The sequence below is a fragment of the Silene latifolia genome, chromosome 6 (genome assembly GCF_048544455.1).
Source record: "Silene latifolia isolate original U9 population chromosome 6, ASM4854445v1, whole genome shotgun sequence".
Lineage (NCBI taxonomy): Eukaryota > Viridiplantae > Streptophyta > Magnoliopsida > Caryophyllales > Caryophyllaceae > Silene > Silene latifolia.
The window spans coordinates 120,841,426-120,856,534 of NC_133531.1; the positions used below are offsets into that span (position 1 = coordinate 120,841,426).

A 15,109-nucleotide genomic window follows, 5' to 3' on the forward strand; every position below is an offset into this window, starting at 1 on the left:
CCAAAAGGCGTGCGGATGTTGGATTTTATAGACCGATTCATCAACAGGGCCGACCCTACTGTCTCTTATGTTGCTAGAAGGAGAGCATTTGGCTTCTGTTTGTTGCATGTGTATGTCTTTCAGGGACATGTTGATGAGGACTTGAGAGGTGATCCTCGCCTTTTGAGCCTTATTGAGCAAATGGAGTCGCGCAGAGCCCACTTATGCGTGCTTAGGGAGATCATTTTGGGTTTGGATAATAGGAAATCCAACCGCGATCTTCCGTTCTTGGGAAGTCCCGTTATCCTACAGGTAAAAGACACCTTCCTTTCTTCTTTCTTTTCGTTTTTTTTTTTTTTTTTTTTTTTTTTTTTTTTTTTTTTTTTTTTTTTTTTTTTTTTTTTTTTTGGTGTCTAATACCTGTCTTGGTAGGTTTGGCTCATGGAACGGCTCCGATTGCTGGAGCCCCCAGTTCATGCACTTTCCTATCATGCTCGTATGATTTCGATGAGGACGAGGTTGTACATGGTGGATTTCACTCGGGTCTGTGACTATTGGAAGAACAAGCTAAAGACTGATGATGGCCCTTTGATCAGGTGGGTTGTACCGTGGTGGCACCTCAAGTCTGTCACTGGGGTGTCTTCTTTGGATCCTACTAGGTCCGTGCGCATCCCTGGATTGGAGTTTATGGTGTGCATCTTTCCTGAGAGGTTGATGAGGCAAGTTGGGTTGAAGCAGATGATCCCTAGGCTTGACATCGTCCCGCAGACTGCCATGGCGTTGACTACCGAGAGCCGAAGAGAGTGGGCTATGAAATGGGCCCAGAGAAATATGTGGTTCCTGAGCTTCTCCTCCAATGCCTTGTGGGTGTCGGACTCTTATCTGAGGTGGAGGAAGGCTGCAACTTCGGAAGAGCGCGAAAGACTGAGGAAGCGCGAGCCCGTTGATTACAAAGTGCGCGAAGGAGAGAAAGAGAAAGAGAAGCATCTGACCGAAGGAGAAGAAGAAGCCGGCTTTCAAGTCATTCATCCTTCGAAGAAATCAAAGACTACTCCTGTCGCAGAGATGGTGGTTGACAAGAACGGGAGGGTCAGGCCTCGAGAAAGACCGTTGGTGATTAGGTCTGAAGTGGTGCAAGAGCGCCCGGCTCGAGGTCGTGACAAGAAATATGACAAGAACGACAAGGGCAAGGGAAAGATGGAAGAATAGCCCAAGTCTTATTATTATTATTAGATTATTATTATTATTGTTGTAATAAAAAGGAGGGATTTTTAGAATCCTAGCCTATCTATTTTTATTATTTGTCGTACTATTATTATTAGAAATTGAATGGAATAAAAGAGGTTAAATGGTTATGAAACCGTTGGCATTTTCTTTAATTATTCTTGTCGAATTTCAGATGCGATGCAAATGTCCTTCTATTTACATTTATTTTATATATAATGGCGGGTTGAATCCTGTGAAGGATTGCCTACGTATTCACTTAAAAAAGTGAAATCAAACCCTTGCGCGTAGTTCGAGTAAATGTAAAAGAATAATTGTTCGAAGCAAGAGCTTGTAATGAACATAGAAAATAAGCATGAGCTTTGCTTACTCGGGAGGTGCGAATTTAGTTTGTTTGATGATATGAGGATGACAAGTTTGCCAAGATGCAAGAGCATAGTGACATTCAAATGGGCCAGGGGCCGCTTATTTAGTGCCACAAGAGCGACACTTAGGCTTACGCGAGGCGCGTTTTTGTTCTATCCTAGGCATAGTATCGTTTCAGTTGGTCGAGATTTGTGGGGTTTGAAAACTCATTCCCATCTAGGTCTGTGATTCTAACCGCACCCCCTGGGAGTATGGATTTGACTAGATATGGTCCGGCCCAATTAGGTTTGAATTTCCCTCTCGGGTCGACAGGTAAAAGAGCTCTAACCGATTTGAGAACTAAATCTCCTTCTTTGATATTTCTTGGCCTAACTCTCTTGTTGAAAGCTCGTTTGATGCGTGCTTGATATGTTTGGACATTATGCAAGGCGCGTAGCCTACGTTCATCCAGGAGGATGAGCTCTTCGTATCTATCCCTCTTCCAATCGGCTTCCGGGATTTGACTTTCTAGCAGAATACGCAAGGATGGTATTTCTAGCTCAACTGGTTGTACGGCTTCTATGCCGTAGGTCAAATAGAAAGGAGTAGCCCCAGTGGGCGTCCTGACTGATGTTCGATACCCCCACAAAGCGAAGGGTATTTTGCTTGGCCAATCTCTATAATTGTCAATCATTTTCTTGAGGATCGTGACGACATTTTTGTTAGCAGCCTCTACCGCGCCGTTAGTCTGTGGTCGATAGGGCGAGGAGTGATGATGCTTGATCTTGTACTTGGCTAGCAATTGTTCGGTTTCGGCTTGGAAGTGGGACCCATTATCGCTAATGATCTCATGCGGGCAACCATATCGACAGATGATGTTGTTTTGTATGAACTTTGCCACATTTTTAGCTGTAAGAGCGGTGTAGGAAGCCGCTTCTACCCACTTGGTGAAGTAGTCAATCGCTACTAGGATGAAACAGTGACCTCTGTTACCGGGGTTATTTTCCCAATTATATCAATTCCCCATGCGGAAAATGGCCAAGGAGATGTCATTGTATAGAGCAACGAAGGAGGGACGTGTTGTACGTTCCGAAGATTTTGTGATTGTGGCAATGCCTCACATACTTGATGCAATCGGATTCCATTGTGGTCCAATAGTACCCTAGACGTGTGATTTTCTTTGCCATCATAGGCCCACTCATGTGAGGACCGCATTCTCCGTCGTGGACTTCTTCCATCACCTTTCGTGCCTGTGAATGATCAAGGCAACGTAGGACTACACCAAGAGGTGTTCTTTTGTACAATTCTCCTTGCATCAGGATGTATTGGGAAGCTAGTAGGCGTATAGCTCGTTGTCCCCTTTTGTCCATTTCTGGTGGATAAGTGCCGTTAAGCTTGAAGTTTAGGATTGCTTGGAACCAGGGTTCTTGTGCGATTTCTTCTTCATCGGTAATTTGATGGACATATGCCGGCTCTGACCGTCGTTCAATGCATAAAGGCATTTCCATCATGTAATCTGGCATGTTTATCAAAGATGCAAGTTTCGCAAGAGCGTCCGCAAATTGATTTTCTTCTCGAGGTAGGTGTAAGTAGGTTACATGATCAAAGAATTGAGCCACTTGGTCTATTCTAGCCTGATAGGGTGCAAGGCTTTCACTTCGGATTTTCCAGGATCCCGTAACTTGGTTGATGATCAGTGACGAGTCCCCATGCACTCGTAGGTTTTTGATACCTAAGCTAACTGCCGCTTGTAGTCCAATGAGACAGGCTTCATACTCTGCAGCGTTGTTTGTCACCTCGAAGTCGAGTTTGACAGCAATCGGTGTATGCTCACCTTCAGGAGAAATGAGCAACACTCCTATCCCAAATCCTCTTAGGTTTGATGCTCCATCAAAGTATAGATCCCAAGATTCTACATCAGTCTGAAGTATATCCTCGTCGGGAAATGACCAAGTATCTATGGTTTGTGCGTCGTTGATGGGATTTTCTGCGAAGAATTCGGCGACGGCGCGACCCTTTATTACTTTCAGTGGCACATATTTGAGGTCAAATTCTGAGAGCATCATGGTCCATCTTGCCAGACGTCCGTTGAGAACAGGTTTCTCGAAGAGGTATTTGACTGGATCCATTTTGGAGAATATCTTGACGGAGTAGCTAAGCATGTAATGACGTAGCTTCTTTGTTGCCCACACAAGAGCGAGGCATGTCTTTTCGAGTTGTGAATATTTGCACTCGTATTCCAAGAACTTCTTACTTAGATAGTAAATAGCTCTTTCTTCACTTCCTACAGTTTGAGCTAGCATAGCACCCATGGCAGTTTCAGTTACTGTGAGATATAAACCAAGAGGTTGATCTCGTTGTGGTGGCATGAGCACTGGTGGTTTAGCCAATATCTCCTTGATTCTGTCGAATGCCTTTTGACAATCGTCGTCCCACATGGTGTGGTCCGTTTTCTTGAGTTTCTTGAAGATAGGCTCGCAAATCATCGTAAGTTTCGATATGAATCGACTTATGTATTGCACTTTTCCCAGGAATCCTCTGACTTCTTTTTCTGTTTGAGGTTGTGGCATTTCGATTAGAGCTTTGATTTTGGAAGGATCTATTTCTATGCCCCGTTGGCTAACGACGTACCCTAGGAGTTTGCCAGATGTCACCCCAAATGTGCATTTCTGAGGATTGAGTCTCATGTTGTACTTCCGTAGCCTTGCGAAGAACTTGCGAAGGTTCGCAATATGTCCCTCTCTTTCCTTGGATTTGACGATCATGTCATCCACATATACCTCGACTTCTTTATGCATCATGTCATGTAGGAGTGTAGTCGCGGTGCGTTGGTATGTAGCCCCGGCGTTGATCAATCCGAACGGCATTACTGTATAGCAATAGGTTCCCCATTGGGTGACGAACGCGGTCTTATGCATGTCTTCCATGGCCATTTTGATTTGGTTGTAACCCGCATATCCATCCATGAAGGATAGTAATGCATGGTCCGCAGATTGTCTACCAAGTATGTCGATGTGAGGTAGAGGGAAGTCGTCTTTTGGGCTTGCTTTGTTCAAATCCCTAAAGTCAACACAAACTCGGATTCTCCCATCCTTTTTGGGCACGGGTACTATGTTAGCTACCCAGTCAGAATACTCGGAAACTTTGATGAACCCGGCTTTGAATTGTTTGTCAACTTCTTCCTTAATCTTTAGAGCCCACTCTGTTCTCATTCGTCGAAGCACATTTCTGGGTTTGAAACCTGGCTTAATCGAATTCTATGTTCGGCGATATCCCCTGTCGATCCTGGCATGTCTTTGTAGGACCAAGCGAAAACGTCTTTGAATTCATTTAGGAGGTCTATGAAATCGGTTCTTTCGGTTGAGCTCAAGGTAGTCCCTATCCTAAGTTCTTTGGGTTCTAGTTCAGTTCCAACATTGATGGGTTCGGTGTCCTCAATTACAGGTCCCCCTTCCCCTTCCTGTAGTATTTCTTTGGCTACGTAGGGTGGTATTTCGGTCAAGTCTGGGTTTTGGTCATCCTCAGTATCATCATAAACAGAATTGCACTCAAGATAACGCAAAGAGTAAGCAGAACCTGATTTATTCATATTAAGATTTGAGTAAAGTTGAAACAAAGAAGCCAACTGATCCAAGGATAGTGGCGGCAAAGGGACGATGGTGGGGCATTTCCGAACTACCGTGACTACTCGAAAATAAGCTAGGAGAAACGAGGGGAGTGGGGATGACGACAGAAGTAGACTCTCTAATGGCTCCTCTAGACTCGACTCGACTCCGACTCCGACTCTGATTCGAATTCGTCGTCTTCTGGCTCTTCTTTGAACATCTCTCCTTCTCCAGTGGTGAGCTTGAAGAGTCTTCCTTGACTGTTGGTCCATTTGATTGATTTCCTCCACCCTTTCTGCTGCTTGGTGTCGATTTCTGTGATCAAAGCGGTGGGGTTGAAGCGATCGTCTTGAAGTATCGTAGTAATGATCTCATCCTGCGCGGCCCTAACAAATCGGTCCTCTCCAAACAGGAGGCTAACAGCTTGTTCGTCTAAGCAAGGCGCTTGACGGGTTTTGACGGTAGGAACCGTTTCTGGAGGGATGAAGTAGCAATCGTGAAAGATCTCGATTCCGGCTAACTTCTTCTCGAGGTAATGCCAAGGTTCGGGAAATCCATGAAAGAGTTCCGAACTTCCTTCTTGAACGAAGTATCCATTGAGGGTAGGAAGATATGGCCTCATTTGGACTCCTACATACTTGCGGTTTTGGACTTGGGCGAGCATTTCGAGAACTTCTTCTGTTGTGGGTTTGTACCCTAGTCCAAGTGGTATTCTCGATGAGTTGCCTTTCTTGTATGGCGCGAAGGTGTTTTTCCGAACTGGGTTCAAAGGCATTCCAGGGAAGTATCCTTGGTTTTTGAGAATGTGGTCGACCACCAAGTTGGAGTAGGGATTATAGTATAAGGGTGCCAACTCACTTTCTATGACATTTACACTTTGGAAGCCCCCAAGTTCGTATACGGGATCCGCAAGGACTTGATTATTCGACTGCTTCTCGATTATGGCCTTAATGGGTGACGAAGTGATTGTCACGACTTTGCCATTTAGTGGGATCTTGATCTTTTGATGAAGGGTGGATGTTACTGCTTTGGAAGCGTGAATCCAAGGCCTTCCCAGAAGTATGTTGAATGAAGCTTCGATGTCTACTATTTGGAAGTTGACCTTTCGTTCGATTGGTCCCGTTGCTATGGTTAGGTTAGCAAGTCCTACCACTTTTCGTCGTGTACCGTCATATGCACGTACACCTTGATTTGTAGGAGTCCAGTCCGACTCTCTCATGCCTAGTTTGTGTGCCGTTTTGAGGGGTATGACGTTGACCGCGGAGCCATCATCCACCAAGGTCATTGGCACATTCTTCTTTAGACAGATGACGGTGATATATAGAGCAAGGTTGTGACTAGCGCCGAAAGGTGGCAAGTCTTCGTCTGAGAAAGTAATAGGATTACTTAGCTTCGGGGATTCTTGGAAGACCAAGTTGACTACATCTTCAGGAGTAGAGTTATGTGCCACATTCAATTTGGCCAAGGCTTGCAGTAAAGCTTGGCGGTGTGGAAATGAGCTTGCCACTAGTTGCCAGACTGAAAGATCAGCCTTGGTTCTTTGTAATTGCTTGAGCAAATGATCAGTGGGGTCGTCTTCGTTGTCATTTGGTGTGATGACATTGGTGGGACTGTTTTGAGTAGTGCTTTGGTATGGACGACCCGAGCGAGTTAGGTGATCCACATCTTGGTCTTCGCCATTTTGAACTATTTCTTTGACTAAAGAGTTTTCAATGAGATATTCGTCTTCATCGTCATCGGCCCAAACCCCATTGATTGCGGCTAGTTCCCTCATCCTCATGATGTTACTTTCTAGTTGTATGATTTGATCGACTAGTTTATCGACCACGGTGATGACTTCTTGCATAGTAGCATTTGGAGAGAAGATCAATGGTACGCGTTCTTTAGGTGTTGCATTGGGATCGCGCAAGATCATTACCATGCTTTCTAATTCCCACACTTGTCTATCTACACTCCTTGCCCAGGCGATGAAGTCGGAAATGGTAGGGGAGATGGTAGAGTAGAGTCTTTCTTTCTCACTTGCCTGAATTTCATCTTCGGTGGGAGAAATGAGGTGTGAGCAATCTAAGGTAGATTCATCACTTGTAATCAGTAGAACTCCAAGAGGATTCTGAGTGTTATTAGGCTTACCTCCTGGTGGAATTGGAAGTCGACCATCTTCGATCATATCTTGAAGCACGTGTTTCAACTTGTAGCATTTTTCGGTGTCGTGCCCCTTACCCCTATGGTATTCGCAGTAGGAATTTTCGTCCCAGAATTTGGACTTCCTTTCGGGCTCGGGAGTAGGTCCAATGGGTTGGAGTTTGCCTTGCTTCACTAGCCTTTTTTAGAGCATTGGAGTACGTGTCTCCAAGGTTTGTGAACTTCCTTGGTGGGCTAGTTTTCTTGGATGGCTCGAGAAGGTTAACCTCGTCGGTCTTGCTAGTAGAGCCGTATGAACGACTCGTGGACCCTTGATATCCTCGACCTACCGTTTTGGACAAGAGTCCTTTGCGGATGTCATCTTCAATTCGTGTCCCTAACACGGTTAAATCTTTGAAAGTCTTGATGTTTTGATATCTCAAATGGTTGGCATATATGGGCTTGAGATTGTCCACGAATTTCTCCACAAGAGTGGCCTCATCCGGGCGTTCTACTAGTTGAGTACTAGTCTTCCTCCACCTACTTAGAAAGTCGGTGAATCCTTCTTTGTCATTCTGGGTAAGAACCTCTAGAGTGCGCATATTGACTTGGATCTCGGCATTATCCGCGTATTGTTTTGAGAATTCGATCGCGGCGTCCTCCCAAGTAGCGACCTTCTTGTGATCTAGGGTATAGAACCATTGCTTCGGGATGGTGTCGAGAGATGAAGGAAAGATCCTTAAGAACATCTCGGGTTTGATGCCTTTGATAGACATGTAATCTTTGAAAGCTCGGATGTGGTTTAAAGGGTTCTCGTGTCCTTTGAACTTAGGGATATCCGTCATGCTAAAGTTAGTGGGCAATTTGGAATTGACGGCTTCATACTTACGGTTGTTCTCCCTGTAAATGTCATCTCCTTTAAGGTACATCAATTGCTCCTCTAGGTATTGGAGTCTTTTCTCAGCTGCGGTCATCCCCATGGGAGGACTTTCATCCTTAGACTCGTCATCGGAAAATTGTAGTACTTCACCTTTAATGGGAGGCAACCTTCCCTCTACGTCAAAGATACGGCCTTCGATGAGCTCGAGGCGGTCATAGGTTTGGTTTTGGGTAACTTGCATTTGGGCCAGCGCGGCTAGGATTCGATCACTATTCTCTTGAAGTTGTTGGAGGTTCGTATCATCACTTGACCCAGGCATCTTGGAAACTGGACAAGAGATCGGCGACGAATCAAAACATGATCGACCATTCTATCACACTTGCTAAAAGAGGAAAAGACTTGACTCATGAAGTGGGTGTGTGCCACTTGTGTTGAGTGAGTTTTGAAGAAAGACAAGGTCTTTGAAAATGTGTGTCCTAGCCAACTGTAGTGTAGTTGTAGGAGTGGACTCGAAGTGAGGTTTTGAAATGGGCTTGTGGCCCGAATTTTGACACGACAAACGGACAGAGTTTTGACCGGATTTTGCGCTAATTGAAGGCCCTATTTTCGAAATTCTTGATTGAAAACGGGTTTTGATTTTTGAAAGTTCGTCATGGTTTTGTTTAGAATGGTGATCACATAAGGTTTTACACATTTATACAAGCATTATAACGGGATGCTGAGTGCTTTTAGAAGGGTTTTGGTTTAAAGGGTGGGTTGCCATACCGAACCATCAAACCCGAAGTCTGTGGAGAGGCTCGTGCCAAACAAGAGTAAGGCCGATTCCTAGTCCATTTCCTCAAGTAGTGAAGGCCCTTGATGCAAACAAGAGTAAGCATCATGGTATGGATGACGTCAATCGCTATCCATCCTTAGGCCCAAATAAGAATTAGGACCGTTTAGACGGGACGATTGGTCGAATGGGTTGGGTTGGGCCTAGGAAGGCCGAATAAACGGTCTAGGAAGACCGAGTTATGAGAACCGACAATTGTCTTGTACAAACTTATTCCCTAACCTTGTTCAAGTTTCACCCTAGCTACACGTAAGTGTATAATCCCACGGAGTCGCCAAACGTGGACACGGGCCGCCCACGGGGGCGCTTGGGAGTGAAGGGGCTCGAAAACAAGCGTTTGCATTTTGTATGGAGTCGCCACCAATTTTTATGGGAAATTGGAACCGTTCGAATACCTCGTGTCATGTCAAGACACAAAGTAGTGACATGAACACTAAGCAATCGTTACCCTTAGCATTCTATGTCTAGAATGACTCTCGCGGATGCCAATGAACACGGGTGCTCACGGAGATCTGGAGTAAGGGGTGAGGGTACGTATTAGGAAGCTCTTTTGATCGAACACCTAATCCCGCCCGCCTCGATAGCGGCCTCTACTAATGATTAGGGAGTTTATTCGTACTTGATATATCGTCGGCTATATGCATGAATGCAACATCCAATAGATTAATCCTAACATGTGAATTAAGACTAAGTCGGTGAACAATTAAGTTAGCAAACAATTGGGGTCGAAGTTGGATTTAATGTTCAATTACATGTGGAAGCATACAAAACAATGAAATAAATGAAATAAATTACAATAATGGAAATTACATTAATTACATTGGATTAGGCGGTTTATGTCGAAAATACCTTTAAAACGGATAATTTGATAAAAAGGAACAAAAGAATAAAATAACAAATTAACGAACAGGAATTAGCGATATTACGAATATTAGTTAATTGATACGTAAACTAATTAATCTAGGTCAAGGCAGAAAAGGAGTTCAGGGACAGAAGTCATCCTGGAACAGGCGCAGCAGACACTGCGCCCTTTGGAAGAGGCGCAGCAGACGCTGCGTCTGTTCCAAGGACGAACTCTGGCTGTGAAGCCGGAACTGCAATTGTTAACGTTTAATTGGTGAATTTAAGGGATTGATTTAGATTATGTAGTCGGATTAAAGTGGTTTACAGATTATTTAACATGTGATTTGAGTCATAAAACAATAAACATGGATGAAGACGGAATTAAAGACAGATTAAACATGTGAAGGGTCGACGTTAATGGATGAACAAACTAACAAACCGAATTAACTAGATACGATGAACGATGACGAATTAGTGATGAACAATAAATAAACAGACGCAAATTTATCAACAACGAACTCCAGAAACTCAATATGAACGATTGAACTTCTAAAACCCGAAACTTGAATTAATGACGAAAACCCGCAAATATGAATTATAAGGGATTTAAGTCGGATTTGATGACTAATTAAGCATGTTAATGAACGATGGTTAATATACATATGAATTATAAATTACCGTGATGAAGAATTAACAGACGAACAAAACAAAAGAAATTAATTTGATACGAATTACAGAGGACGGAGGAAGAAGAAAAGAAGCGAGAAGCTGCGGCGGCCCTCACAAAGAGGCGCAAAGCAGTGCTGCGCTCCTTTGAAGAGGCGCAGCGATTGCTGCGTCTTTTCTCGATGTCTGTCTCACCGGAAATCCGCAAAAAGGTTTTGAAGACGGTTTTTAGAAATCGGTTTTAATGAGATACTTTCGACATAAACCTTACAATTGTTATACGATAAATAAAATACAATAAATAAAGAGAGATTAATACACCCTCAGACTTACATGTTGACGGAACGAGAAGAACTAAGAAGATCGATTAGTGATGCTCGACGCGAATGCAAGGAAAGAGTGCCCTCGTAAGAGGAAAACGATTTAACAAGTTGATTAATTAGATTGATTGAGTGTAGTGGTCAAATTGGTCGGTCATGCAACGGAGAGGTGGTACCCGGAAGATCCGAGCTTACGTGGTCGGAAGTCCAAGCACGTAGGCGCCAATTAGTAAGAACAAAGTCTAGAATGCAAAGGGAGAAGAGAAGGGCGGACACTCGCGTGAGAAATATGAGGAACGAAAGCTCCTATTTATACTAATCACACGAAGGAATAGGGTTTCGGAGACTCTTTGGAAGTGAATCTCGGAAAGATATAAAAAAGATACGTAAATCATGCAAAGAAGGGCCTGGGAAGAGGCGCAGCAGCCACTGCGTCTCTTGGAAGAGGCGGCCAGTGCCGCTTTGTTCCCGGGAGGTTTCCTCCTGCTTAAGAAAGATTTCCGCGTTTTAGTTATGGTAGGACGGATTTAATTTGATTATCTTTTGAATATTACGGGATATTATTTGCCAAAAGATAAAATTTGATGAATATGAAATAGAAATATCCGGAATATTCCAGAACATTCCGACTCGGGATTCAACAGCTATCAGAAAATGGAGACGGTTTTTGACCCGGACTCCGAATGTACTCTAATTACTGCCAAAACGACCGTATCGGCACGTAGATGACAACTAAGAGGTTGACATTTATATTTGAGCAATCACTTGACGATAATCTTACGAACTGTCACTAATCGTTCCGCGAATCAAACATGCGGCCCAATCATCACCGGGTGGTTTGCGAGGGGTGCAGAAACGAGGTGTCTACAACCGTTCGAATACTTCGCGTCATGTCAAGACACAAAGTAATGACATAGACGCTAAGAACTCGTTACCCTAAGCATTCTATGTCTAGAATGACTCTTGCGGATGCCAATGAACACGGATGTTCACAGAGAGTTGGAGTAAGGGGTGAGGGTACGTATTAGGAAGCTCTTTTGATCGAACACCTAATCTCGCCCGCCTCGATAGCGGCATCTACTAATGATTAGGGAAATTATCCCTAATTGATATGTTGTCGATTATATGCATGCAATGCAACATCCATCATTTTAAACCTAGCATGTAAAGATTAACTAAGTCGGTGAACATGTAATTTAGCACTTATTTGGTCGAAGTAGGGATTTAAGGTTGATTACATGTGAAAACAAACAAACGATAATAAAGAGTACAATAAATAAAATACGGTAACTAAAATTACAATAATTACATTGGTTCAATGATTTACGTCGAAAATACGTTTAAAACGGATAATTCTAGAAAAGAAAAGGAAAATAATTCAGGTTAGAAAACGGACAGATTAGTGGTAATATTAAAATTAATAGTCGATTAATACGTAAAACTAATAAACTAGGTCAACGCAAGAACGGAAGTTCAAAGACAGAAATCACCCCGCAACAGGCGCAGCAATGCTGCGTCCCTTGGAAGAGGCGCAGTGGTCACTGCGTCTGTTCCTGAGGGGAGTTCTGGCTGTGAAGCCGAAATTGCATATTGTTAGTGTTCATTGGTAATTTTAATGATCGATTATTGATATTCGACTCAAGTAAAAGTGATTTAGCAGATTATTTACATGTGAATCGGTCATAAAAGCAATAAAGAAACAAGTTTAAACGAATGAAAATTAATCATAGTTAACTAAGGTGAATTATAAACTAATTACAAATTAATTACGTTTATTTATGCAAATTAATGAGGTTAGATGATGATAAACAGATGAAATATACAAAAGACGAATTCCAGAGACTTGATATGAACAAATCGAATCTCTAAAATCTGAGTTTGATTTTAATGACGAAAACCCTCAAATATTGATTACTAGGGATTTAAGTCGGAAATTATGGGTGATAAATAATTATGAATTATGTATTACAGTTATGCGAGTGGAAATATGAAGAAAATAGGAAAAGACGGAAAAAGAGACGAATCAACAAAGAACAAAGGAAGAAGAAGAAAGGCAGAAACTGCGGCAGCCTCAAGAAGAGGCGCAACAGTTGCTGCGACTCTTCGAAGGGGCGTAGCAGTTGCTGCGTTTCTTCTTGACGCCTGTCCTCTGTTAGTCCGTGAAAATAGGTTTGATAAAAGGGTTTTATAAATCGGTTTTTAAAATGTTTTCGGCGTAAACCTTACATTAATTTATACAATAATAAAATACAATAATAAAATATGGGATTTACACCCTCAGACTTACATGTTTGGCAAAACGAGATTGACTAAGTTAACGATAGTGATTGCTCGACTCGAATGTATGATGAAAGTGCCCTCGTAAGAGGATTTAGATTAAATTGATTTGATTAATTGAAGTGGAGTTGGTCAAATTGGTCGGTCATGCAAACGAGACTGGTACTCAGAAAGATCTGAGTTTACGTGGTTGATTTATCAAGCACGTAGACGTCAATAAGCAAAGAGCGCGGTCTTAGAATGCTAAGGGAGAAGAGAAGGGCGGACACTCGCGTGAGAAATATGAGGAACGAAGGTCCCTATTTATACTTATACTAATCACACGGAGGAATTAGGGTTACGGTAAAACTTTGGAAACAAATCTCGAAAAGATTTGAAAATACGCAGAAAAGAGCTGGGGAAGAGGCGCAGCAACCACTACGACCCTTGCAAGAGGCGCAGCAGGTGCTGCGTCCTTTCTCCAAAAGTTTCCTCCTGCGGAAGAAAGATTTTCCGCGTTTCTGTTATGTAATTGCGGTAGATCTCAACTTCCTTATGATTTCCGGATATATTTTGCCAAAGATGAAAAGATTAAAATTATGGAATAGAAATATCCGGAATATTCCAGAACATTCTGACTCAGCATTTTAAATGGTTTATTAGAAAATGAAGACGGTTTTTGACCCGGACTCCAAATGTACTCTAATTACTGTCAAAACGACCGTAATGGCGCGTAGATGACGACCAAGAGGTAGACACAAGTATTTGAGCTATCACTTGACGATAAACTTACGAAGTGTCATAAATAGTTCCGTGTACCAAACATGCGGCCCAATCATCACCGGGTGGTTTGCGAGAGGTGCTGAAAGCCTGTAATAAGGTATCTACACAAGCCAGAGACCAATTGAAGAACGAGCCTTGTGTCAGAGACAGGGGAACCGACGTTTTTCAGTTGGTCTGCTAGAGTTTTAAGACGTTGACAATAGGAGGAGGCGTTGGGAATATCCGTCATAGCGGTGTGGGAGAACTCTTGTTCGAGAGTAACTGCCCAGGAATGTTGATTGTCGAGAAATTAAAGATATCTCGAATTCGCTGCCAACAAGCCATGGCAGTGGAATCTTCTTCAACAATTGTCTCGAGGAGGTCACCGGAAACCGTAGCGTAGATCCATTGAAGGACCGTTGCATCAAGAACGTCCCACATCTCCTTTTCGTCATCTGTGACTGGCGCCTTTGATCCACCAAATTTAGGTTTGACGATGTGATGCAACACTCGATTCGATTTAGCATGATTCGTATAGTGAGACCCACAAAGGATATTGGTCGTTATCCATCCCGAGAACGACGGTAACGTGATTCTTGATATTAGATAGGGCAAGTGCCGGGTGAAAAGAGGAAGCTTTTGTTTCAGGCATGACGGTATGGTGACTTGAGGTCAAGTTTTGTGACGTGAGATCGGGAGGGAGAAGTGGATCCGCCGTGATTGAAACGAAAGAGGAGAGCGGAAGCGATGGATCGATTAAACCCTAGAAGCTGATACTATGTCTGAAAGTTAATCGGTCCTTTCATCGAATTATGAGCAGGTATAAATACATGGGGATTCAATATTATTTCCTAATCACATGAGATTCTAGTTGACTAAATCATATACAAACTAGGAAGCAAATAAGCTACAAATAAGGCATGATATGTACACTTATTCTAATGCACTGATTGACCCGTTTACCGGGTTTACTTCTAACGACTTCGTAACCTCCATTAGTGAAAGTCCTCGGTGCTAAAGCGGGAAAGTATAGATCCTTATTACAAAACAAATCGAAAGTTCAGGCGCCTCTTTGTGCTCTTAACTCGGCTATTGACTATAAACAATTAAACATACTCAAAATGTTTCTTTAATTGGGTGAAGGGTAGAGTTGGCGAAAATTATATACTTTTCGTATAGCGAGCAATACGGGTTGAAACGGAAAGTTTAGCTATGCAAACTTGATTTACAATGAAATGATTGTATAAACAACTAGCCTAGCCAATAAGTCTCCCTA

At 42.9% G+C, this 15,109-nt stretch overlaps 1 protein-coding gene across 1 annotated transcript; it reads right to left on the bottom strand.

Moving 5' to 3' along the window:
- Positions 1-324: 324 nt before the first annotated feature.
- LOC141658939 (uncharacterized) lies at positions 325-3,681 on the bottom strand. The gene is made up of 2 exons (XM_074465662.1): positions 1,063-3,681; positions 325-429 (listed from the first exon to the last, which is right to left on the bottom strand). Exon 1 carries the CDS (start codon positions 3,675-3,677, stop codon positions 2,598-2,600), a length of 1,080 nt encoding a protein of 359 aa, XP_074321763.1. The 5' UTR covers positions 3,678-3,681; the 3' UTR covers positions 325-429; positions 1,063-2,597.
- Positions 3,682-15,109: the final 11,428 nt, after the last annotated feature.

Coding starts and splice junctions, on each gene's coding strand:
- LOC141658939 (XM_074465662.1), bottom strand. CDS start 3,677: ATGGATCCAGTCAAATACCTCTTCGAGAAACCTGTTCTCAACGGACGT.